Source organism: Epinephelus moara, chromosome 24 (assembly GCF_006386435.1).
Source record: "Epinephelus moara isolate mb chromosome 24, YSFRI_EMoa_1.0, whole genome shotgun sequence".
Lineage (NCBI taxonomy): Eukaryota > Metazoa > Chordata > Actinopteri > Perciformes > Serranidae > Epinephelus > Epinephelus moara.
Genome location: NC_065529.1, coordinates 1,429,535 through 1,457,534, shown reverse-complemented (window position 1 = coordinate 1,457,534; position 28,000 = coordinate 1,429,535). Strand labels below are relative to the sequence as shown.

Below are 28,000 nucleotides of genomic sequence, written 5' to 3'. Positions count from 1 at the left end.
AATGTGAAAACAGCCTTCGAATGTCAAACTCTGCACATACATCATTCTGCACAGTGAGGCTCAAACATTCATCTGTAGGAACAAGAAGAAAACACATTTTTGAGTGGAGGAGGATTAAGTTATTGTAAACCATGGTTTTTAAAACCTTACAACCTGCACCTGACCCCCTATGAGAGCCAACCCATCCCGCAGCGTCGCTGTCCGAGGTGCTGAACAGGTACTGTAGTCCAGATGCTGCAGAGAAATCCGTATTAACAAGAGGCAGAAGAAAATAAAATAAATCCAATTAAACGACATATTTGCTGCCACAGAGTAATTCTGTGAACTGACAAGGAATGACCAGTGTGTGTGCGTGTGTGTGTATGTGTGTGTTTCTGTAAGTTATTTCTAACTTACTCAGAACGCTGCTCTGTCACTTTCTGACCCGCCCCACCCGACCTGCGGGTTGCTTGTCAACACACACATCACTATTGGCAGGTGTATAAGTAAACAAACAAGCAACAACAACCACAAAGACCATTATTCAGTCTCATATTACATTTGTGGGAAGTTATTACAGTTTAGATTTTCACCTTCCCACATATGTAATAATTTCCTGCAAATGTAATAGTTATTACATTTGCGGAAAATTGTGTGTTACGTTTGTAGTAGGCAGCTGCTATTACGTTTGTGGGAAATTTATTACATTTGCGGGATTATTACATTCAAAGCTGCAGATTTGTATTACGTTTGTGGTTTATTACGTTTGCGGGCTGTTATTACGTTTGCGGGTGTAACAGGATGAGTACGAGCTTAACGAGATTATTGTGGACATTTCTGTACTTCAGCTCAAATATAATTTCACATAAGTAGTATGATCTTTACATTTAGAATCCCCCCCAAAAGAATTTGAACTGTAAATGTGCCATCTTCAGAGAGAAAACAAACATTTTTTTCATCATTTCTCAGTTTCTGTTTGACAGAGTGGAAGGCATCTCCAGGGCTACCATCATCGATCTGGATGCTCATCAGGTAAGCCGGTACCATTACCTCTCTGCGTGTCAATGTTCATCGTTGCTTAAAAGCTGACATTGATGACAAGATAGCCCCCCCTTTACAACTACACCAATCAATGAGGCTCCCTGCGGGCCAAATTGGCCCTTACTGTCATATTCAGTGGAGTGGATCTAAAAAGAAATCTACTGGCAAACAGCTGAGTGTACACCAGTTTTGGATAACATCTGACTGCCACTGGGATATCTGCAGTGATGTCAGCAACTTGCATGTTTGGGCTTGTTCACACTGTGATATGTTTGTTTTAAGAATAGCTCAGAAACACATGACATTCTGTGCTTTTATGACAAAAAACATTTAACAATTCAAACTTTTAATTTTATGATATTTCACTGTCAGCGACTCATAAGTTGATTGTGTGATCCAACTTCTTTGTCATATATTGTCAAGGTTTTATTATTTTGTTATTTCTAACTTTATAAATTTGCCTCAGTGCTAGCGATAGCTGTAGGCATCATGTGTTCAGGTTGTTCCTCTGTCCCATTCTCAGTACCTCCTACAGGGCCATCTTAAGATTTGGCACAAACATCTTTATAGACTCAACAATGAACTGATAAGATTTTGGTGGTCAAAGGTCAAGGTTGCTGTGACTTTGTCTCATTCTTGTGAATACAATATCTCAAGAACACCTTGAGAGTATTTCTTCAAATTTGACACAAACTTCGACTTGGACACAAAGAGAAACTGGTTAGATTTTGGTGGTCAAAAGTCAAGATCACTGTTACCTTATAAATGTCTCATTTTCATGAACATGATATCTCAAGAACATGATATCTCAAGAACACCTTAGGGGAATTTCTTTAAACGTGGCACAAACATTTACTTGGGCTCAATGATGAACTGATTAGAATTTGATGGTCAAAGATCAAGGTCACACTGACCTTGCATCTGTCTCATTTTATTAATGCGATATGTCAAGAATTCCACAAATTTGGCACAAAGGTCCACTTGGACTCACAAATGAACTGATTAGAATTTGGTGGTTGAAGTTCAAAGGTCAAAATCACTGTGACCTTACAAAACATGTTTTTGGCCATAACTCAGGAATTCAAACTCTATAACAAAATTGTACACAAATGTCTAATAGGATAAAATGGTAAAGTGATGACTTTTTATAAAGATCAGCATCACTGTGACATCAAAATTTTCTGAACAGAAAGAGAGACAGTTGGTGACACTAATCTTGACTGTCCACCCTGAAAGTGTGCTAATGAAATAGAGTTTCTGTGCTGCTGGGAGGGAGATCCATGTTTTCACAGACATGGATGTAAACTGTAACTGCAACTTGACGAGTTCACAGAGGCATCCAACCACAAAGTGCTAGTTTTAGTTATCTAAGTTTCTTTTTTGTGTTCTTCATACCTATGAACTTTCGTTTAATTTCACTTTGCTATATTGTGAATTAGGTCTCTACTTCAATATATTTGCGAGTTCAAATAGAGGTTGAACAAATAAATGAATTTGGAACTTTTTAAAAACAGTGCCATATTGGAGCTGCAGGACCACTTTTGCTCTGTCTTTTTTTTATATGACCTGTAGATTCATTACTTTGTGTTCAGGGACTTATAGTTGGACACAGTCTTACCTGACTAATCTACAACAGGAAACTGCCATCAGTTTCTTTGGATCTTTGTACTTACCAGGGGGAACTGCCCATTGGTCCGACAGCCCATTGGTCCGACATTCCATTGTTCCGACCATATTAAACCCATTGTTCCGAAGTCCCGTTGTTCCGAAATCATCATGATGCCCTGTGGTTAAGGTCTGGTTTAGGCACAAAAACCACTTGGTTAGGGTTAGGAAAAGGTCATGGTGTGGGTTAAAATGAAAAAGAAAGTGGCAAACACATAAGCCGTGAGCCTGCTTCGCCTCAAGCCTTTCCCAGCTGACCCAGAGCCGGTCGCGGCGCACCATCAAGTAGAAATACGCCCGCCGGGAGCTGTTCAGCACCGCGGACAGTTGGACTAATGGGATGTCGGACCAATGGGCTGTCGGACCAATGACATGGACCCTTACCAGGGCCCCGTTTCCCAGAGCCGTTGTGAGCATTTTTACTTCTGCGGTGGTGTGTCTGTCACTCTGCAGTTACACCTCCAAAACACTAGTCAGCGGCAGAGGTTTCTGTGAAGTGCTGTTAAGTTTAGTTGATTCAAAACACACCCAAAACACACATTAAACATGGCTTAATAGAGACAATTTGAAAAACAAGTACACAAATCAGCTTCACTACAACATGTAGCATTCACAGACAAACACTTATGTTAATTGGGACACATTTTCCCCACAAATACAATATGCTAACATTATTAGCACAAGCCTATGGCATTTTACATTGTATAACTTAGCCTAGTGGCCGGCGATCTTTCCCTCTTCTCATGTAAAGCCAGGGACAACAGCAGCATTTAACAAAGGTAATGGCACACAATTTGGCTCCATTACAACTCACAAGGTTCACTGACAAAACAACTGTCTTATACTAAACACGTTTTCAAACAAATACAACATGCTAACGTTATTAGCACAAGCCTATGGCATTTTACATTGTATTGATTAGCCTAGCAGCCGGCGATGTTTCCCTCTTCTCATATGAAACCTGGATAAATCCCGAAGTATAAGTCCCTGAAGGATAAATCACACCCAAGAATTAAAATGCTATTTTACGCGTCGATTCAACGCAGAACTATAAATTACATGTTAAGAAGGGCGGTCTGAACCACTCGTAAGCTGTCCCTTAGTGATGCGCTCCGTTCATCCTGTCATAGTTTTAGCTTTATTAGGCCAAAATTATGCTTTTTAAATGGACAGTTGCAGTAAAATTCACATCTAGACTCCTTGCACAAATTACATCATTAGTGTAAAATTAACTTCATGAAAAATAATAATGAGTATTGAATATTATGAATGTATAGGTTTATTTATTTTTTCATTCATTCATTCATTCACTCACATTTATTTAATGGAGCTAACTAATTGAGGATATGTTTTTTCTTACAAGGCTACAGGCTGTACCCTACACTGTAAGTAAAAAAAATCCGTAGAATTACGGATAACGTCCTGGCAGAAAATTACCAGTACATTTTCCGTTAAGTTTAAGGACACTTCCTTCAACCCTATAATGGAAAATTCCGAAGATTTACAGTACATCCTCTGTACCATTCACGGACACTTCTGTTACTCCTAAAATGGAAAATTCCGTAGATTTACAGTATATCCTCTGTAACATTCACGGACACTTCTGTTACTCCCAAAACGGAAAATTCCGTAGATTTACAGTATATCCTCTGTACCACGTACAGACACTTCTGTTAATAATAAAACAGAAAATTCTGTCAAATTAAAGTATTTGTTGAACATTTCTTCATCACTGAAAATTCTAATAATCAAATCTGCACCATGGGCAGTTTCTTCGAAGCTGGAATGTAAAATGTTGTATAGCCACTAAGTAACCTACATTTTCTTCCACTCTAAAACAATGATTGGTATCCATCACCAGACCAGTGCAATGTTCTAAAGTGATGAATAAATCTTTCTGCAGCTAATACAGCAACATGGCCAAACAAATCCACCACAATATAAGCAAACTGAGCATGTTTATTTTTTCTTGAACAACTTTTTTCCTTTTGTAAACATCATTGCATAAAAGTGCATTCATGGAGTTTTTCCTCATGTAAACATTTTCTTAAAAGTCAAGTACATTCAATAGCTGTGATTGCTTTTAACAATTAAAATGCCTAAAACACTGAAATGACAACAATTCCTTAAACGATGTGCAGGTAGGGATGCACGATAATACCAGCACATCATCTGTATTAGCCGATAAAGGCTTTAAAATTAAATATTGGTATCAGCCCAAAATGAGCAATTCTGCTGATATGGCAGGTCGAGATGACGCTTTCATTATGTGCAGCATAATTAAAATCATTAAATATAAAAACTGTCAGCAGTAGGTTTCTTATTTTGCTAAGTGAATGTGTGCATTTTGAATAGCACTGTATTTTATGTTTGCATCTGCCAGTGGGCCATCACAATAAGGAAAGGCAGTCTTGATGTTGTCTGCACTTCACTGCACATCGTGCAGAATGAGTTGAAAAATATTAGTATATCGGCAAAATCCAATATCCTCGCTTTATATAAGAGTTTTTTTGTTTTTGCTTTAAACAGCAACAAACAGAATAAAACATGACAAAATAAAACATTGAAATGAAGATGCATTCAATAATGAGCCTTGTACCTGTGAAATGGTGTGTGGCACCAAAGGTAGTCACAATAAATTTGTAAATAGAGCTGCAACAATTAATCTATGAAATTAACCACCAACCATTTTGATGATCTATAAATTGCTTTGAATAATTTTTTTAAGGAAAAATAAAAGTCAAAATTCTCTGATTCAGCTTCTAAAATGTATTTTCTAGTTTCTTTACTCCTCTATGACAGTTCACTGAATATCTTTGGGTTGTGGACAAAGCAAGACATTGGAGGGCATTATAATAGGCTTTGGGAAACACTAAATTAAATTTTTCACTATTTTCGGACATTTCATAGACCAAACAACTAATTTATAAATCGGGAAAATAATCAACATTAATCCACAATGAAAATAACCATTAGTTGCAGCCCTAATTTTAATCCTTGAAACAAGTGAAACTTTTTGAATCCATTTTCAAGCCTTACAGCCTCCAGTTTTATTTTTTGTCTCCATGTTCTGTCGGACAACTTCCATTTTTTCTTCCATGGATTTTCAAAGTTGTTCAGTTCATAAAGGAACTTCAGCAGTCTTGGAGGAATGTGTTGCTGTTTCGTTCCCTTCTTCTCAGCCTTTCACCCTCGTTCACGGTTTATTCCCAGGAGAACTCTTAAGAAAAATGTAAAAGTGTATTTTAGCTACATCAGTAATGAAATGAATGAAACTGAACCACAGAGTAACACACAGACCATGTTCAGATGCAGGGGTGGACTGGGACTAAAAAACAGCCTTGGACTTTGACTCGGCCCAGCCCACAACAACCGGTGCGTGGAAACTCATCAGCCCCAGACACAGGTGTCAAAATACTTAAATCTTAACACATGATGGCAAACATTTCTGTTAACTTTCGACATTTAGAGGCTTCACTCTCAAATTGCCTTTGTTTTTTTTCCCCTCACCTTCTCAGCCCCACCCTTTTCTTTCCATTTTTTTTGGATTAATACCAGTATCCATATTGTTCTCTTTCACGCTGTCTCTCCCATCTGCACCTGCTGCACACGGCTGCTCCATTTGCGTGACGTATGTGCTTCCTTCTTCTTCAATTTGATTGGCGGCCGGTCGGCTCATAGATATATATGGGCCGGCTGGCATCCAATTTAAAGGCTGCCACCTAGTGGACTGGACGTGGAACAGTAGATTATCAGGGAGAAAAAGGGGGGGGGGGGGACGGTGATAACTGCGTGGCGGCCGCCGGCCGTCCTGGAGTGCCGGCCATTCTGTGATTCTCCAGAACCTCCAGATGGCCAGTCTGCCCCTATTCAAAAAAAAGATTCGAAAAATCCCCATATACTCCAAGACTTTTAGAGTATATCTGAGTATTTTTCCATTACAGTATTGAATTTACTCAAAAGATTTGAACGGTCTCTCCACCAATTTGACAGCCAGCAAGGAACTTTAATTGTTTGTGTTACAAAACAGGCAGGTACAGAAAGCTTCTTGCCAAAGTAAGTTATTCAAATTCACAATTATGTAAACAACTGGATATGCCTATTCATATCAATGTGTAATGCATAAACAACTATAGTCTGAAACTGCTACAAAAAGAGTGTGTTCCAGTATTCAACAAAATGGTAGAGGTAAAATGATGAAAATAGTCTAAATATATCACTGTAAGAAATTTCCTGTAAAATATACAGTAAATTACTGGCAGCTGTGTTCCCTGGCAGTTACTGTAATTTTTACAGCCCCCTTACTGTAATTACAATTCACAAACATTGACTGGAATAAACAAATACATTTCTTTACTGTATTTTTTGAAGTTTACAGTAAATTACTGGCAGTTACTGTAATTTTTACAGCCCCCTTACTGTAATTACAATTCACAGACGTTTACTGTAATAAACAAATACATTTCTGTACTGCATTTTTTTAAGTTACTGTAATTTTTACAGACCCCTTACTGTAATGTAGAATCACGAGCAATACAGTACTTTTTTCAGAACAAAGAACAAAGACAATCTAGAATATCAATACAATAACTTTATTAAGCATACGTAATTTTACATTTTTAATCCTCATGGAGGCAACTACAACATGACTCTCTAACACTCTGTTGAACATGACTAACAGTTTAAAATTACACAAAAGGGGCACTGTCACGCTAGGTTAACTTAAGGTTATTTGGATTGAATGCTTAAACTATGTGTGTAGACTTTGTATAATCACCATCAGTGGAGCCCTGTCCTATAAAAAGGACATTTTCCTAGCCTAAAAACAGTCCAGTGGACTGGTTTTCTAGCCTGTGTTTCCCAGGAGATGAAGAGAGCGAGAGCGAGAGAGAGACAGAGAGAGAGAGAGAGAGAGAGAAAGAGAGAGAGAGAACAAAGGAGTGTTGTTTGGGTAACCACCTCCACTACCTCCCCTCTACAGCCCTGCTCACCCAACCACCTCCACTACCTCCCTGCTACAGCCCTGCTCACCCAACCACCTACCCAACCACCTCCACTACCTCCCTGCTACAGCCCTGCTCACCCAACCACCTCCACTACCTCTCCATACAGCCCTGCTCACCCAACCACCTCCACTACCTCCCTGCTACCTGCCTACAGATGGATGGCCCAGCCATGAGGGCTAACAGCAGCAGCTGTCTGGTGGATAGGATGAGCAGAGAGAGAGAGAGAGAGAGAGGTGTGTGTTGGTAGCGGGGGTCTGGTGATGACTGTTGCCACCAGGCTATCACAGAGCTGTCAGAGGCATGGTGTGTGTGTGTGTGTGTGTGTGTGTGTGTGTGTGTGTGTGTGTGTGTGTGTGTGTGTGCGTAGAAAACCTGGTTTTGTTCAAGGCAAATGGCCTTTTCATAGGACAGGTCTGATGGCGATTATAAAACGTCTACACACATAATTTAAGCATTCAATCCAAATAACCTTAAGTTAACCTAGCGTGACAGTGCCCCTTTAAGCGAGGCAGGGGAAAGCCACATTCTCCCAGAAGGATCAACCTTGAACCTTTTGGTCCTAACCACTCTATTTCATCATAAACAACCCAGAAATGGGGCTCATGTGTAATTACAAGGACTTTCCCTTGGCCAATCCTATTGAAGAAGGGCATGTCCTCTTTAGAACTGCAGTAGGATACATAATAACGCATCAGTGTGTGATGTACGTGTGCAGGGCTGTGCCGCCCATAGGGCAGGTTAGGCAAATGCTATAGGCGCCAGCATGCCAGAGGGCGCCAGGGAGTGAGGTGTTTTTTTTTTTTTTCTTCCCCATTCTATTCGAAAAATTAGACAAGAATACACTACAAAACAACAACAGTACATATAGCCATACGTCTTTAAATAATAATGAAATAATATTTCTAATTTAAATTTCTGCCTGCTTGGCATCCTTCTGCCTCTCTGGCAGGCAGCATCAATTTCGCAATGGTCCCTAACCGTGCCCCCCTCCCCCCGCTACCTGCCGTCTTCTGTAATGTCATGTTGCTGAGTGACAAATTGACAGTCAGTTGCCATCGTCATGAAGAGGCAAAAGCCCTCTGGAGCGCAGTACAAAAACAAAGAAAAGAAGAGGAGGAGAAACGTGAACGAGACCGAGGTAATGATGTGATGTGATGAACACTTAATTTAAAATGGTAGAAACACAACGTAAGTTACAGTTACTTAAGCACTTGGAAGCTAACGTCAGCTCATTAGCCACTAATGGTTAGCGGTTAGGCTACTACTACATAACGTCAGTGTTACTGCGACTTCATTAGCCACTTGATTTAGGAATACTTTCAGCATTCAGCTAGAGTTAATGTCAGTTAATGTTGCCCCCATCTTAGATAAAGTTGGAAAGAAAGACTCAAAGTGTTTGGGGGAATGAATAAGCAACATAATTGAATATATTGGCCTATCTTTTCTTTTAATGTTCAGTGTGCTGCTGCACAAACCACTCACTGTTTACCAACCAGGCATATATTCATATACTGTATATTTATGTTTTCCAATTTTCAGATTTGTGATGTTACCAGCAAATATCTTGCCTAGGGTGCCAAATTGGTCAGGCATGGCCCTGTACATGTGCTTACCTCTGAATGAACTCAAGGGTGCATGCAGCCTCTTCGTATTCGTAGTTGAAGTTGTAGTGACTTGCAAAGACAGCAGCAAGCCCAGAGACGAATGTTGGCTGTGACCCCTCACACACATGTCCATCCATGCTGACCATCCAACGTCCCCTGCTCAGAGATTCACCTGAAACGAAATACCACAAGTAAGATTTAAACAGCATAATTTCAAACTTGAAGCTGCGTTAAGCAGACTTGCTAAGGGGCAAAAATACACTCGCCATTGCTCCGCCTCTCCCTCTTATTAGCTCCTCCCATGAATGCTACAATGTATACATACTGAGAATGATCAGCTGAGGAGTCTGGGGTAGGGTGAGGGTTCTCTCCACATTGGCAGCTGTTGCAGAGACCTGTCAAGCACAACCAGTGAAAACAAGATATGAAATCCTAAGCATACTGTAAAATTACTGATGAAAGTTTTCAGTTTTATCAATGCATCAGTTTTAATGTGTAAACATATGTTTTTGTATGGTTTGCTTTGTAACCAGGGCACCATTGAAAATAAGACATCTCAATGGGTTCCCCTGGAGAAATAAAGGTTAAATAAGAAAAATAAGTATTTCTCAGTGGAAAGATGGATTAACCCAACTTATATCTGCTTGAAGGATAAGTCCATCCTTCTCCTTGAAGTGTGCAAGTATCAGCTGTGTTACACAGAAGGCAATTTCAGCATTTTCACCCTTGGAAAGAACAGCCTGAACCTCCTTATTTGTAGGTTTGCTCTTGAAGAATGCAATTATTGCCTTTCCACACTCTTCCATGGAGAGCTCTAGCATCCTCAAAACATTTTTGTCAGTGGTCCCTCTACATCTGACCTCTGCGTTCGACAGCGTGCAAGTGTGTTGCTGTGGTTGAGGTGCTCAATGCATACTTTTAGTTGTAAAAGAAGTGAACAATAACCAAAGCTGCTGACAGCAGAAGAATCTGCAAAAGACTTTGGATACTTTGTGAGAATTTTGTGAGCAACTGTCAGACATTGTGATCGTGTGGGGTTGGCCTCAAACTTGCGCATTTTTTCAGCAAGCACTCTGATCATTTGGCGTCTATCAGCAGGGGTAGGTCGTTTTCCATTGGTAGTTGCTGACCGTATCCCAGCAAGCATTTGGTCCCATGGAACCTGAAATGTCTCGGGCCAGGTGATTGATGTGGAAGAGGCTGAGGAAATGGGGCTGCTGAACTCCGAGGTGTTTGGAAAAGGGCTTGAAGATTGTCTTGGGGTGCTTGCCACCGAGGGACTTGAGAGGGTAGCACTTGGTGAAAGGACTGGGGGGCCAGGGGAACAATGATGGACCATCTGTGAAACTGACAAAGACAATAGTATGAATACCTTTACAAATACCACAGGAGCATAGGAACATGAAAGCATGAGAAATAACAGACCTAAAGACCTAAATGTGAAAAGTGCTAATTGTATTCACCTCACTACCGTAGGTCATCAATATAATGTCACGCCTGACTGAAAAGCTTCCAGAAGTTGCCTGACTTGAATTGGATGTATAAGGTCTGTCATGTCTCCTTTCACATAAACCAAGTCTGCCTTGGTCTCAACACCACTGCTAATAAGATTTTCTATAACTTTGTTTAGTGTGTCCGTAGGTAGATTTAGCAGAGTTGCCAGGATGACTGTCCTCACCTCCTCACTAAATGCAGGCCTCAATCTATAGACAGGGGGGAGTGATGAAGAGCCATTAAAGTCAATCCCCATACTTTGTAGTCAGGTAAGGGATAGCAGTCCAGCAGTCTCTCCTGATCAACACAACAGTAGTTTTTTCCCATAGACTCAGGACAATGAACACCTTGGTCAACAAGGAATGTAGACTGACATTTTTTTGTGATGGAATAAACAACTGAAGCCCTATGAATGAGAATCATTTGGATTTGTCCAAATATCAGTCCTTCCTTATTTTTGCCAATCACAACAAACATGTTCTTTTTATACTGAATGCCCCTCACTGTTGCCTGATGGGTAATGATAGTGTCCTCTGGCTCAAACTGATAGTGTGCAACTGACTGTACGATTTCTTCATCAATCACTAGTATAGAATGGTGTCCCCTTTTCAGCAGTGATGTCAGGTGGAAAAAAAGTTGCCAGCACTTAGCATAGATTGGAGAAGCTGATGTCTCTCAGCAAGGGTGGAACACAGGTTTTTGAAGTTGTACAATTTTCTTGCACATTGTTTGAAATAGGTGTGTTTGCTTTTGAATCTGAGTGTCCACAGCCGAATAAGTGGACCAAAGCTGACAATAAGCTCTGGATAGTGAATGAGATAATGGTGTTTGGGCTTGAGCTCATTCTGTGGAAAAGCCTGTACTCGAAAATATGATTATTCTTCCCTTAGAACCTGCAAATAGCCCACCTGACCAGAGGAAATCACTGGTGCACATATCAAGTCAACTATCTGCCTAAGTTGCAGCACTAGCTGCCATACCTCATTCTCAGGGTTTGGAATTTTATCTCCAATCAACAGTGGCAGCAGTCGAAGGAAAACACAGTTCTAACAGCATGCCCACTTAGCTTTCCCCCACTGGGTTAACCTCACATGGTTTGTCCTTTGCATCATTCCCTTGATATTTGAACTGGTTGATGCATCGATTTAGATCAAGATAAGTAAAATGTTTCACTGATACAAGACGATATATATATAGTGCTAGATCAAAGGAGACAACCCCCTCCAAAAGATCATGGCCAAGGCAAGGTGGTAAACCAGGCTGACAAACATGAAAGTAATCAAGTTCATTAAACAGAGAGTCAAACTTGACACCTACGTTTCATTTAAATCTATATTCTCTAGGTTATGTTTGTATGATTGCTGTGACCTAGTAATGCCCTTAGCCAATGGGTCAGACTGAAATGTGTGTCGATCAATCTCACAAAATCTGCAAAAGTGGAGACTCTTGCTGAAATTTTCAACAAAGCCTCCTATATTGTGTGACCCCAGATTGTCCCCTGCAATGGCAACCACAGTCCCTTTGAGGTTCTGGCCATCAGGTAAAGCTGTGCCATTCACCTCAAGATCTTTAAGATCTTTGACGAGCGGGCCCATGACCAACTCTTGGCCAAAACATTTACAATCCTGCTCTCTACAAAAGAGAACTAGTTGCATTTGATCAACACTTGATCTATTATGAGGCAAAATGTTCCCAAGGTTTCCCAATGTTTATGTTTTCCCTTTCCAGAGCCAAGAGGGTTTACCACCTCAAATGAATCCTGATAGAGGATCACTGCTAGTGATGAGGGCTCATTGTTCAACAATATGTTTCCTTCCATATTTTTACCATCCCAAACATCCCGAAAGACATTTTCTGTTTGAACACTGGACTGCACTATTTTGTGCTGTTCTCTGATTGACTCTGAATGAAATAGTGACTGAATTGTCTCTTTGACAGGGATATATTGAGCGAAGCACTCCTTACCCTCTTCATTCAGTCCCAAACAAATGAGTACTGGCGGGGCCTAAAATTATTTTTACCTCATCTGCCATTGGCTAGTGACCTCCAAAAATTTACCGGCCAAAAATATTTTTCACCGGCCAAATAAAAAAATCATGCCTTATTTGATTTAAAATAATTACCATACGTTTTTATTATGAAAATCCAACTTAAGCATCACTTAAAGAATACAGTTATGTACAGATAAAATTTGATTATTGCTATTTTATTAGGTTATATTTTATTCCAAGGAGACTGCTGCATCATCATGTATTAAAAATATTCAAAAGTGCAACCTTTTACATTGACTGAGTGAGCCAAATGTCTGTCTCACAGCTTTAACAGGAACGTTCCGTTTAACCCGCAGGAAAAGGGGAAAGAATAAAAAAACATCAACTGGGACTGAGTCTAAATGAAATGAACTCCACAGACCATAGATATTTTTCTAGAATGCTATATGAATACAAGTGCATTTGCATCTGCCTTTTTTTTTAAAGGTAGGCCTCCTCATCTCTACTGTCCTTGTGGCTCAGGTAATCACCACATCATCAGCCTCAGAGTCAGACATGTCTGAGTCTGTGTCAGCAACCTGCTTAGAACGATACTTAAAATTAGGCCTCCGACCTCTTATGCAGTCAGTGTGCCACAACTCGACAGCAGCACTGGGATCAAACTCAGAAATAGGTGGAGATGAGAGCTGCATAAGGTCAGACAGTGTGTCTGCCTTTAAGCTTGACCGCCAGTCTGATTTCACCACTTTCATGATGTTAAAGCCCCTCTCGCAGTCAGCGGTTGATGCAGGGATGGTGAGGATGAGGTCTATCAGTTCCAGGACGTTACGACAAGTGTCCTATGAAGCCGGTTGAGGTCAGGGTTGTCAGCAGCTGGGGCTCAAGGTAAAGTCTGGCTTTGAGCAGGGTCCACTCATCGGGGATGTGTTCAGGAGACGATAGAACAGGGGAGAAGTGGTCAGCGAGCACATCAATTTGTGCATCACCAAAATCTGAAAGATATGAAAAGGTAATGTTTTAGAACTTTGTTACATACTGGTAGTGATGTCTTAATAGACTTAGTTGTTCTGTCCACTGAGCTTGATCTGATGAACCCACCTGCTTCACTCTCTCTTGACTGTGGCCAGTTCCTGAAATTGACCAGCTTTGTTGCCATCAAAACATCTGAGCTGCCATCCTTGAACCTGTCCCTGATGCTCTCAATAAACCTGTCCAGCAGCTGCTCCTGACATGAGATGAGGACCCTATCTTCACCTTCCTGACCCCTGGACCTGGCCCTTCCACTTGTCAGGGAAACTCCCTTGAACACTCTGTCCTGGGTGGCTTTCATCATTGGTCCTGCTCTGATGATTCAAAATCTCACTTCACTATACTACACTTTTTCCTTACTACACTACACAAATGTATCTAGTATTTATTTGCACACTGAGCAAAACATTATCATAAAAAAGCCATACCTGGTCTTGTAACTCTCCAATACAGCATGTGTGGAGCTTAGACAACTGTGGGCGTCAGCAGTGGAGATGTCCGACTTCTGCAGAGTCTCTGATACTCTGCTGAGATGGCTCAGTGTGTCATGTAGGAACCCACTGAATCTAAGCACAACAGCTTCCTTGGCAGTTGCACTGAAGCTCTTTGCTTTGCACTGCTGCACAGCACTTACACTTTGAACGTCTGGGGATGTGATCTGAAATTGTAGATGTGCAGGCACACACACAAATGGTCAGTCTAATGAGTTCAAATACCATGGCAAAATGTGATTTTGTTTGTTTATCTTTGTTATTTTGTTGCTAATGAAAATATCACACAACTACAGAGTAACTAGTTACTCAATACTTTGTGTAAATGTTAATATGTCAGTGTGAGTGAGTGAGTGAGTGAGTGAGTGAGTGAGTGTGTTTGTGTGTGTGAGAAAGAGAGAGAGTGTGACAGAGAGAGGTTTTCATCAACATTTTGAAATATGAGCCTTACCCGGTTTAAGTGATGCATTATGGCTGGGTAGCCTCTCAGGAAGTGGTCAATGGCACGTAGGAGGTGGGCCAACCACCTTGTGCCACCGACTCTTGTGGGCATGATAGGTGCCAATTCCAGTGCTGCAAAGCTGTTCTTGAGGTGAGAGCGATTTAAGGGACTAACATGGTAGAAAGTGTACAGGCCTGTTAGGAGCTCTTCTACTTTTTTGAAAAGGACTATGTTTTTTACTGAATCTTTAAAGCTTAGCTCCAACCTGTGCACCATACAGTGTACTCCAACTACATATGGTCTGTCTCTCCTCAGACGCTGATGCGTAGCCTACATCACCAGTGGGGGGTTTGATTCGAGCCTGGCATGAACCGCACAGACGGGCTGTAATGTATGGAAGCGAATTGTGACTAATATTTAAATTAAAATGTATTTGCAGAAATGCTTTTTCATTTTAAGAATGTGGCTGCATTATTTCACTCATAAGTAAAATGAATAATCAATCAACCTATTTGCATTTGCATTTTCTTCTTCAAGACTGCTCATTTTATGCCATAATCAAAAAGAAAACAAAGAGGACATTGCTATTTCATTTTCGTGGTCTGCCCTGCAAAATAGTGCCCATAATTCGTAAATGATTTGGCAATCTGAGCGGCGCAGGAGAGTGACGTCAGTAGCCGCTCTTCTTCAGCTGACCGTGCTACCCATCTAATACGGTAGGGGGCGGTGTGCACATTTGATATATGGATGCATCACAGATCATGGCGCTCCCTGAGATTGTGCTTTCTAAACATCGTAATTTCCCAAAACTGAATAAATACCACACATAGCAACACAAAACTGCTTTGCTAGCTCAATCATGTTGTAACTAAGATATCTGCTGGAAAAAATAATTTTTTCATGGACTGTTCATTGAGGATACGGAGTTAATACGTCTGCTGACTTGACAGTCATTTAAACTGGTAGCAGGTGCCGTGTCTCTCAGTGTTAGTAGGCACTAGGGTTGCTACGGGTTACCTGCACAGCTGTGGGCGTAGGTGGTGATCAGTCACATGTAGGTTAGATAGGGGAGTCACAGTTGATCAGTGTTATGGAATGAGAATCAGGGGAGGCCACACAGTTTTTCAACCGTGTCTGTGTGTGTGTCGAGTGAATGGGTTTTCGTTATAATCGTAGTATTTTTGTCCTTTTGCACGAGCTCGTTTTAAGTCTTTTTTACACTCGGCTTTTTGTAGGTGTTTTTAACGTTTTTGTAAGTCAATAAAGTGTTCAAAGCGTACCATGGAGGACCTCGTGTTTGCACACCAACATGAGTTAAAAATGGCTTCGGATTCCCTCAACTGGCATTTTTGTAGTTGGATTGCCGATACACTCAGCTTGAGCTTATACTTTGTAGACATTGTGATTTCCCAAAACTAAATAATAGTCCAGCAACTTTTCCGGAGGAAACCCTGTGACATTGACACGTTAAATAATTTTCATACATACTGCCTTGGTTTGATTCTAACCCATACAATATGGTTGTCAAATAATGAATCTGCTCGTGAAATTAATAAATTATGCACAGCTAAGATTAACTGATATGATATGGAGTACCTATTGACATCAGTGTGTAATAAGCCTGGAGGCCATAGCTAACAAGCTGCAGTCAACAAAGACCCTTGTAAACTTGTGTACGTTTCATAGATATATTTACACTACTATTAATTCAGCTTTCAGCATGATCTTGATCATGATAGAAATTAAATTGCATCATGCCATCTTGCTGTTCTGCATTAAATTGTTAAGCAAAAAATATCCATTGATCAAAGGAATTGTTGGACTGTATGTTTATCTAGCCTATATTATCTATATATATTTAATATCAATAAATCATTGCATACATAAGTAATCATCTTAAATATTTAGGCTAATATAATTTAGATCTGCCCTGTAAAAGTGTGTGTATAGCGCACTGAATGAGTGTTTGGTGTGAAGATGTTATTACCGCTTGTCATAAGAAAACACTTGTAAGGTCCTCTTCACACCTAACACTCATTCAGTGCGCTATACACACACTTTTACAGGGCAGATCTAAATTATATTAGGCATCTTTGTATGTATGAAAATTATTTAACGTGTCAATATCACAGGGTTTCCCCCGGAAAAGTTGCTGGACTGTGTGGTATTTATTCAGTTTTGGGAAATCACGATGTCTACAAAGTATAAGCTATAAGTACAGGTATAAGCTGCTACTAGCTTAAATGACTGTCAAGTCAGCAGACGTATTAACTCCGTATCCTCAATGAACAGTCCATGAAAAAATTTTTTTTTCCAGCAGATATCTTAGTTACAACATGATTGAGCTAGCAAAGCAGTTTTGTGTTGCTATGTGTGGTATTTATTCAGTTTTGGGAAATTACGATGTTTAGAAAGCACAATCTCAGGGAGCGCCATGATCTGTGATGCGTCCATATATCAAATGTGCACACCACCCCCTACCGTATTAGATGGGTAGCACGGTCAGCACAGAGCTGAAGAAGAGCGGCTACTGACGTCACTCTCCTGCACCGCTCAGATTGCCAAATCATTTTCGAATTATGGGCACTATTTTGCAGGGCGGACCACGAAAATGAAATAGCAATGTCCTCTTTGTTTTCTTTTTGATTATGGCATAAAATGAGCAGTCTTGAAGAAGAAAATGCAAATGCAAATAGGTTGATTGATTATTCATTTTATTTATGAGTGAAATAATGCAGCCACATTCTTAAAATGAAAAAGCATTTCTGTAAATGCATTTTAATTTTCAAATTTTACATTTCAAATTGAATTTTGGTATCTATTTGCTGGGGCATATTTTGAAAATTAAATCTCAAATGACTTTTTCTTTTTCATTTTAATTAAGTAAAAGAATGAGCAGTCTTGAAGAAGAAAATTAAAATGCAAATAGGATGATGGATGATTAATTTTATTTATGAGTCAAATAATGCAGCCACATTCTTAAAATGAAAAAGCATTTCTGCAAATACATTTTAATTTAAATATTAGTCACGATTCGCTTCCACAGTAACAACAGTTTGACACAAGTCTATCACCGGCCAACCAGGAGACTTCATCAAACGCCTGGGTAGGGATCGGTACCGAGACCCAGTATTAAACAACCCAAGGCAAGTTTAATCAACACCGTAGTAAGCTCCGCCATTATCGGAGTTACTTTTTAAAGTTTCGGTTTCATCATCATTCTGCAGTCTCTCTCCTGCTCTCTGCATGTCACCCCTCACAGCGCGCGCACACACAGACACACAAACTCAACAGCAGAGAGGCCGCGGTGCAGATGAAGGGAATGTAACTTCAAGATGACTCTAGTTACTGTTACTACTACTACTACTGTTATTAGTTACTGTGAGTAAGTGCAATAAAACCTCTGCCAGCCAAGCTAGTACTTTATCAATACATGTGATCAGCATGTAGAAAGCCATATTTCAATCTGCTCTGTCCGCAGTCTGTCATTCACCGCTATTATGATTTATGATCGCGGTCGACACAAGCACATCGCGCTCGCAAGGCTAACAGCAAAGTGTTAAAGACAAACTAAAATGAAAGCTGTCTGTATGTAGGCTAACACTTTATCTGAAGATGTACCTGAGGCAGCCGACCTGCAGACAGTGAGTGTCCTCAGTAGAGGGGGGACAGAGAGCAGGATGAATGACTGATACTGATGTTTGTCTTCATGCTGAGATAACGTGACTTTATTCACTCAGTATTGTGATGTCAAAAGAAATATTTATATTCCAGTGAGATATAATAGTGACTTTGTTGTTGTAAACATGACTGTTGCTGCCATGGACTGTATAAAACTATATCCTGTGTAACTGACCTATAAGGAAACCATCAGGAGGTGAGGTGTGTGCATGTGTGTGTGTGGAGGAGAGGAGAGAGGAAGATGCTGGTAGAGAGATAGTGTGTGTTGTTAGATACTGTTAATGTCTCTTATTATGCTTCTGTGCATTGATAGCTCTTTTTTATTCTGTTTCTGCATCATGTTGAGGAGGGCCATGCCTGTATATATAAATATATATACATGTATGTATGCAAAAAAAAGTGGATCGGTTGCTCGCTGCTAAAAATGTGGCCCATCGACATGATCTGGTTTTGAAATGCAGCCCAGTTGAAATAGTAATTGAACAGCCCTGCTGTAGTTTGTTTGTTTGTTAGCTATCTAACAACACATCAAAAATAATTGTAAGCCAGTCTTGTTCAGTGAATCAGTTTATCATGTACACTCAAAAAATATTTAGGCCTAATATTTAAGATTGTTTGCTTATATTTCAAAAGGCTGTCACTTGAAAGTGGTGACAGATAAAGGCATACTGTAAATGACAAAACTATTCATCATGACCCAAACTTTGTGATGGGAGTAAATTAACTCATCTAATTTGCATACTGTGGCGTCACTAGGTGGAGGCCATATTGGATTTCATAAATCTCAGTAAAACAGCATTTTGAACATATTTACACAGTAGATTTCTTTTGTTTTGTGTTGTTTTGTCATCTCATCCTCAAAATAAAGGAACAGGAATCTGATGGGAGTAAATTAACTCATCTAGTTTGTATATTGTGACATCACTTCTCCATACCTACAGCTGCAGAAAGCATTCAAACATCAAAACGTTCAGCTCTGTAAGGATTTTCTGATGTTTGTGGCAATATGTTTAATATTTCTAAATAATTCACAATGACGACATAAGCTGGAGGCCGAAACGGGTGCGAGTGTGAGGTCCCGACCAACGCTGCTTGCAGCTTTAATTTTAACTAGTGCTGTCTCAGTGCTATGATGCGCTCTAAATCCTGACTGAAATTCTTCAAATAAATTATTATCATGGAGAAAATCACACAGCTGGTCTGCGACTACTTTCTCAAGGATCTTTGAAAGAAAGGGAAGATTAGATATTGGTCTATAGTTGGTAGTTGGTACATAGCCTGTTAATAAAGATATATTGATCATGTCTAATAAGTGAGTGTTAACGAAAGGTAAGACTTCCTTAAGTAGCCTAGTTGGGATGGGGTCTAAGAGACACGATGATTTGGATGAAGAAATCACTGCGGTCAATTGTTGAGGAGAAATCGGGGAGAAGCAATCTAAATATATATTATGTCTTACAGCTGTGTTTGAGGGTAGATGGGTACTATCTGAGGACAGGAGGTCATGAATTTTGCCTCTGATAGTTAGAATTTTGTCATTAAAAAAGCTCATAAAATCATTACTTCAAAGGGCTAAAGGAATACAAGGCTCAATAGAGCTGTGATTCTCAGTCAGCCTGGCTACAGTGCTGAAAAGAAACCTGGGGTTGTTCTTATTTTCTTCTGTTAAAGCCCCTATAAGGAACTTTCATTTTGAGTTGATTTTGGCGACCCTGTGGACAAAAGCGGTAGTGTTTTGCCCGAATGAAGCCTACATTTCCCATGAGCTCTAGCGCGTTTTGTCATAAAGACGCTTACCTGGCTCGCGCATGTGTTTGTTTTGGGGATGAATGAAACAACAAGATGGGAAGACTTTGCCCCCACTCCTATTGGGGATCCCAGCTCACCTCTGCCATGCCCCAGCTCCACCTCTCCGGCGTAAGCGCCACCGCCGTCAGGGTAAACGCAGCGGTCGGCTGGTAAGGCTGAAGGCCTGTTTGGCGAGCACTTCCACGACTTCTTGGACTGAGTATGGAGCGGTGCCTCACCTCTTTATTTCTCGGCACTCGCTGGACCCTGTCGACGCCTGGCTGGTACCTGTCGTCGGCCCGGATGAGGTATTCCAGCCCCGTGGCCCCTGCTCTCCTCGTCCCCGCTGGCGCGGGGTGAATCTGCACAACCTGCGGCCTCTGTGTGTGGCTCCCTGAACAGCTAACGCCGTGGACCCGCCCACTCCTGCCAGGATTGGGCTGGTAAATGCTAGATCGCTAGCAAACAAAACGTTTATCCTGAAGGATTTCCTGACTTCCCGAGGATTGGATTTTCTCTGTGTGACTGAGACATGGCTGACTGTTGGTGAGTCCAGTGCTTTCACAGAATTTTTACCCGATGATTGCTGCTATTTTAACTGCCCGCGGACGTCGGGTCGAGGAGGAGGAATAGCGACTAATTATATGAGTCAATATAAATGTAAGCAGCTAGGTAAGATGACGTGTGGCATCTGAGTGCCGTAAATCGTTTCGTCCTGGAAGTGACCTGGGGCAGACCCGGAGACAGTTTCCTAAAGGTATTTATATACACTATATAGAAATAGCTTATCTTCACACCGATGGTCTCATTCGCTGTTGTAGGTCACGCACAGACATCAGCAGAAACAAGAGACTTTTGCATATCCAGTTAAAAGTTCCTTGTAGTGGCTTTAAAGCTGAGTAATAGTTTGCTGTAGCATTGCGAAGGCCGCTGCCAGTGTGTGTTGGGGGGCGGCACTTGACGGCCACAGCGCCGCACCGGCAGCAGTGTGTGTTGCAGTTTATACGTTTTGAGACTGTCTGTCCAGACTAAACAAGATTCTTCCAGTTTGGTTAATTGCCAATTCCTTTCAAATTTTCGGAATATCCTACTATCCTACTATTAAATGGAGAAACCTCTGTCCCTCCGTCCGTCCGTCTGTCCATCTGTCCCGTCTGTCCCGTCTGTCTATCATCATCCATTTTCCTCCTCACTGCTTTGACCTACTTCTCTGAACTTGCACATAGGCTTTCATCTTGGTCACGTGCAGACAGCCACGATGCCGTTTTTGCATTTTTCCCACATTTCTACTGTTTATATTCGCGTTTTTGTCCACTACCCATTCATACTGTGAGCACCATTAGCAGCGCGAGCTGCGCATGCGCAGGTCATGTGCAGACAGCCACGATGCCGTTTTTGCATTTTTCCCACATTTCTACTGTTTATATTTGCGTTTTTGTCCACTACCCATTCATACTGTGAGCACCATTAGCAGCGCAAGATGCGCATGTGTGGAGACCACTTCAAAAACACCTGCGCTGGGACCACAGTTTGGCTGGGAAGCCTTTATCTCCAACACTTGCAGATCGAAACCTGTATGTGTGTACCTGTGTGCTCGCGCACGGCCCCGCGCGTGCCTCCGTGCCCTCAGCCAGAACTATGCTCCATGTATTTTGCCATAAAGCATGTTTCTAAATACAGTGTACATTGTTTGTCTTACATTAATATTTATTACACAGTGCATTTACAGTGCTCTGATTTTGCATCTCCTCTAATATACTGTTTTTGATTTCTTATTCCTCTATACATAACACATCCCCGGGTATGAACTAGTTTGTTTTAACTTACGGGTTTGAGAGTTATACCAAGGAGCAAACTTTCTTTGCTTTGTTAACTTCTTGTTGTTCGCAGCGAGCCTACGGTGCTATCGACAAGATGATCAATTCGGGAGAGTTTAAAGTCGGTACGGGAAACCTCTGTTATTGAAGGATATGGTATTAAATTTAACGACGGAGGAATCATTTCCTTAAATTTTGCGACAGCACTATCTGATAAACATCTAGTATAGTAACTGTTGCTGAGTGGCGTGTAATCGAGTAAAAGGAAATCAAAAGTAATCAAATAATGATCCGATAGCGAGGGATTCTGTGGAAAGACTGTTAGGTTATCAATTTCAATTTCAATTTCAATTTTATTTATAAAGCCCAATATCACAAATCACAATTTGCCTCACAGGGCTTTACAGCATATGACATCCCTCTGTCCTTATGATCCTCGCAGCGGAAGGGANACAGTAGCTTACAACAACATTATTGAAAGTAATAATATTATAGTTATAGTTCTGGCTACTGTGGTACAATATGTTGAAAGTATATATAGTATATAGAACTAGATCGAGGGTGTGGCTAGTGTACCCAAAAATGAAAATTCAGCCATTATCTACTCACCCATATGCAGAAGGAGGCTCTGGTGAAGTTTTAGAGTCCTCACAACACTTACGGAAATCCGAGGGAGAAGTGGCTAGCAGCACAACTGCACACCTAATGGCTGACGGCGACCCAGATTAAAACGTCCAAGAACACAGAATTGAAACCATAAAATAACTCCATACTGCTTGTCCGTAGTGATCCAAGTGTCCTGAATCCCCGACATAAAAAGTTGTTTGGAAAAACGTCATTTGAACTCTGTTTTTAGCCTCATTGTAGCCTGTAGCTCTAACTGCCTCTGTGTACACTGCACTGACGTGTGTGAGCTTGCGCTAGACCGTGAGACATTGGCACTGCGTTCATGTGTGTTCACGTGCTTTCGCTGGTCTTGCACGCAAGCGCACACATGTCAGCGCAGTATACAACCTTGGGGTCCACTCTCCCCTGGTGGAGTGGAGGGTGGCTGGGTTGCCACAGTGGCCGCCTCCCTCCATGTGATGGTGTTTCCTCTCTGGTTCTTCCGTGCTCAGCCGTATTTTTTTCTTCTTATTTATTTATTTATTAGTGGTGTTTGGATTCGGTTACGGCAGATGGACGGCAATCTGAAATGGAATGAAGCCCACACACGGCAGACAGTAGCTACAAAACTGTAGTGGAACGCGCCCCATCCGCCCACAGCACAATGCTCTTAAAGCCTTCATGGCCTTGACATTAACCTGTCATATTGTTGAATTATCAAGGACACTTCCCTGTTTTTGTGTGTATACAGGAATGTTAAAGATATCATTGAGGAAAACGAGGTTGACTTGACGTTATTGAATCAGGGAATCCGTGTGTCCACCACGAAAAAGGATCCTAATTGATTTTACTTTGGCATTGTTTCCGTGGTACCGGCACGTAATTTCAACCCATTACGTGCTGCCACCACGGAATGCGGTGTTAAGAGGTTGTGGTCATTTCATGTATTTCTGTGAGATCAGGTTGGATGAATGCTGTCTCTCCTAATAAAACCAGGTTTTCCCCAGAAAGTTTGCCAATGATTAACAAAACCCACATTATTTGCTGGACACCACCTGGACAGCCAGCGATTAAATGATGACATGCGGCTAAACATGTCATCAGTGGTCAGATTTGGGAGGGGTCCAGAGAAAACAACGGAGTCCGACATAGTTTTTGTGTATTCACACACCGAGGCAACATTAATTTTAGTGACCTCCGATTGGCGTAACCGGGTGTCATTGCCGCCAACGTGAATAACGATCTTGCTAAATCTACCTTTAGCCTTAGCCATCAGTTTTAAATTTGATTCAGTGTCGCCCGCTCTGGCCCCAGGGATACATTTGACTATGGCCACTGGTGTTGCTAACTTCACGTTTCTCAGAATAGAGCTGCCAATGATCAGAGTTTTCTCCTCAGCGGGTGTGTCGCTGAGTGGGGAAAAGCAGTTAGAAACATGAACAGGCTGGTGGTGAACCGTGGGCTTCAGCTTGGAACTACGCTTCTCCCAGACAGTTACCCAGCCTCCCGGCTGCATGGGGGGTTACCGGGGGATCGCTAGCAGAGGCTATGCTATGTGGCTCCGCACCAGCTACAGGGGGTTGGCTAACTACCGCAGCTACCGAGTGATTTTCCATGGTGCAGAGCCGCGCTTCTAATTCACTGAGCCTTGCCTCCAACGCAGCAAATAAACTACACTTGTTACAATTACCACTGTCGCTAAAGGAGGCAGAGACATAGCTAAACATCTGGCACAAAGAGCAAGAAAGAGCAGAAGGAGAAGCCATCGCTAACTGTTAAGCTAATGTAGCTAACAAGGCTAATAGCGTGCAAACAACAGCTAAGAGATTAGCAAGAAAGACGTAAAAAGGAGGAGAGCAAGTGCCTAAACAGAACTAGTGTGGGTTAAGACTTGAATTAGATGTTAAGCAACTGAAAGCAAGCTAGTAGAGTTCGCTGGAGCAGCACAGACATGTTCTCACAGAAATACCGGAAATGACACAACACGCTTACCGCAATACGCCAGCATGTCAGGGTGATGAGGCACCAATCTGCCCTCATCTAATATGTAGGCAGTTATCCATCCATTTTAATCTGCTTATCCGGGGCAGGGGCAGCAGGATGAGCAAAGTTCATACAGAGTTCCCTCTTCCTAGCAGCGCTTTCCAACTCCTCCTGGGAGATCCCGAGGCGTTCCCAGGCCAGATGAGATATATAATCCCTCCAGCATGTTCTCAGAATGAAATCTGCACTGACAGGGAACTGCCCATTGGTTTGACAGCCCATTGGTTCGACATCCCATTGTTCCGACCATAGTAAACTCATTGTTCCGAAGTCCGTTCCGAAATCATCATGATGCCCTGTGGTTAAGGTCTGGTTAGGTTTAGGCACAAAAACCACTTGGTTAGGGTCAGGAAAAGATCATGGTGTGGGTTAAAATGAAAAAGAAAGTGACAAACTCATAAGCCGTGAGCCTGCTCCGCCTCAAGCCGGTCGCGGCGCACCATACGCCCGCCGCGAGTCGTTCAGCACCACGGTCAGTCAGACTAATGGGATGTCGAACCAATGGGCTGTCGAACCAATGACATGGACCCGGACTGACATGCATCAGACTGTCTGTATGCTGCATGACAACTTTTTGTTGTCTACCCCTGCATCTGGAAGGTTGGCTACAGCCTGTAAGTCATTCCAGATCCCCATTGCCAGACACAGGACTCCCTCCTGCAAAGGTCAGGGCCCTTAGGTGTTTGGCTCACACGACACGCTCTTCCCCACCTTCCATGGCCCCTGACTGATGCACCTCACATATGGGCTCCCTTGTACCTGCCCGTCCGCTCGTAAAAGCAGCTGTGGGGGTGATTTCGTCATCTGAGTCCAGTGCCACACTCTAAAAACTCTAACCATATCAACAAAAATAAAAAATGTTAGTCACCTTGCTAAGTGACAAATGTTAATTAGCGGCTCAGTTACAGGCGTACCTTCTATCTTGCTGTAATAGCTGATGTGCTAACTAATATTAGCTAAGTAAACAAGTCAATATGAAACTAATGTTCCTGTGCGTTCAGAAACACTGTAACCCTACTGTGACTGAAGAACTGCACTTGGGTCCATTTACATCTTTAGTGTTGGTAAATCACCAGCTAAATCCTCTTTGCTACAGGCCTTTTTATCAGGTCACTGTTAGTGGACTGGGGTAATTCCAGCTGTAGAGAACAATGACTCAACATTTTTCAGATGTCTGATTATCATATTTTAGTCTTACTTTGTGTATTCAGCTCAGTGCCTTGTATCCACCACTAATAAGCCCTGAGAACTGTGTTAACCTTGATGACGTTTTCAAGGCTCCAGAGGTCCATGGCTGTATTCCAGAAATAGACCTTTATTCATTTTGAGCCATGGCTCATTGGTAATGCTATGTCTTTACTTTCTGACACAAGCAGGGGCTCAATACAGATGCTGAGTAAATCATTCATGAAGAACAAAGAGCAAATCTGCATAGAGAAAGGCCTTAAGTTTTAGAGTCCTCACAACACTTGCGGAGATCCAAGGACAGAGGGGGTAGCAACGCAACTCCACCTAATGGAGGCTTAGGGCGCCCCAGATTCAAACATCCAAAAACGCATAATTGAAACCACAAAATATCTCCATACTGGCCCGTATTCTGAATTTGTATCTGAATTCTCAGAGTTTTTGTCCAATTTAGTTCTTAAATCAGATAAAGTTATTATTGTAGGCGATTTTCACATTCATGTTGACGTTGATAATGACTCCCTGGCTACCGCATTTATCTCATTATTAGATTCCATTGGCTTCAGTCAGGGTGTACATAAACCCACTCACTGTTTTAAAGGGATAGTGCACCCAAAAATGAAAATTCAGCCATTATCTACAGACCCATATGCCGAGGGAGACTCTGGTGAAGTTTTAGAGTCCTCACAACACTTACGGAAATCCAAGGGAGAAGTGGCTAGCAGCACAACTGCACACCTAATGGCTGACAGCGACCCAGATTAAAATGTCCAAGAACACAGTAGGGCTGTCAAAATTGCTCAAAAATGACGTTCGAATATTCCTTCTAAAAATAACTCATAGGTTCGAACCATTCGAATATTTTTTTTTTCCGCATTATGTCCACAAGAGTGCAAACTAATACAAGGAAACATACTTGTATATGTATTAATACAAGGAAACGTAACTACTTGTAGGTATTTTTATTTCAACATAAACGTCTTTGAAAACATTTACATACCTACACATTAAAACACATAAAACAATTATCTATAACATTACGTTATAAACGACCGCGGACCTCTCGCTCACCCCCCCTCTCTGACCCGTGGCCACACCACCTGCGGAAGTGCTGCAAATAGCCTCGAAGCACCGGACCGTGACCGGCTCGCGCCCTGCAGCGATCGTTTCGGCGTCTGGTCTATTTTCTGCGCGAGCCGCGAGCGAATGTGTCAAGCCGGGTGACGGAGACAACAGCTGGGAGCAGAACCGCTTGTCGACCAGGCTGGAGAAATGCGCGTCTGATGCCAACGCCCACTCGCAAAGAGGACAGCTGCGGTGGTGTTTTTTTTTTTCTCTCCACAATCGAATATCAATTTTCACATTCGAAGGTCCATTTTTTTTTCAAATTCGAATTTAAATTTGAATTTAGAATATTCGTTGACAGCCCTAGAACACAGAATTGAAACCATAAATTATCTCCATACTGCTTGTCCGTAGTGATCCAAGTGTCCTGAAGCCCCGACATAAAAAGTTGTGGAAAAACGTCATTTGAACTCTGCTTTTAGCCTCAATGTAGCCTGTAGCTCTAACTGCCTCTCTGTACACCGCGTTCAGTTTGGTGGTCAAAGGTCAAGGTCACTGTGACCCCACAAACATGTTTTTGGCCATAAGTCAAGAATTCATATGGTAATCATGAAAAAACTTCACACAAATGTCTAATAGGGTTTAATGATGAACTGATGACATTAACGTCCAAAAGGTCGTAGGTCAACTTCACTGTGAAATCACAATGTTCCGCAAAAACACTTATAGCCGTTACTCAACACCATATCTTGGGAACAAAATCAATCAATCAATCAATCAATCAATTTTATTTATAAAGCCCAATATCACAAATCACAATTTGCCTCACAGGGCTTTACAGCATACAACATCCCTCTGTCCTTTGGACCCTCACAGTGGATAAGGAAAAACTCCCCCCAAAAAAAACCCTTTAACGGGGGACAAAAACGGTAGAAACCTCAGGAAGAGCAACTGGGGAGGGATCCCTCTTCCAGGACGGACAGACGTGCAATAGATGTCGTACAGAACAGATCAGCATAATAAATTAACAGTAATCCGTATGACACAATGAGACAGAAAGAGAGACAGAGACA

At 41.6% G+C, this 28,000-nt stretch overlaps 1 protein-coding gene across 4 annotated transcripts in view; it reads left to right on the top strand.

Annotated features, from left to right (window-relative positions):
* The window catches only part of hdac11 (histone deacetylase 11), a 160,381-nt gene that overhangs the window by 110,757 nt on the left and 21,624 nt on the right, over positions 1–28,000 (top strand). For all 4 annotated transcript variants that reach the window (XM_050038794.1, XM_050038795.1, XM_050038793.1 and 1 more), the window contains one exon: positions 949–1,011. In XM_050038794.1, the coding sequence (XP_049894751.1) occupies positions 949–1,011 (63 nt within the window). The remainder of the gene's footprint in view (positions 1–948; positions 1,012–28,000) is intronic.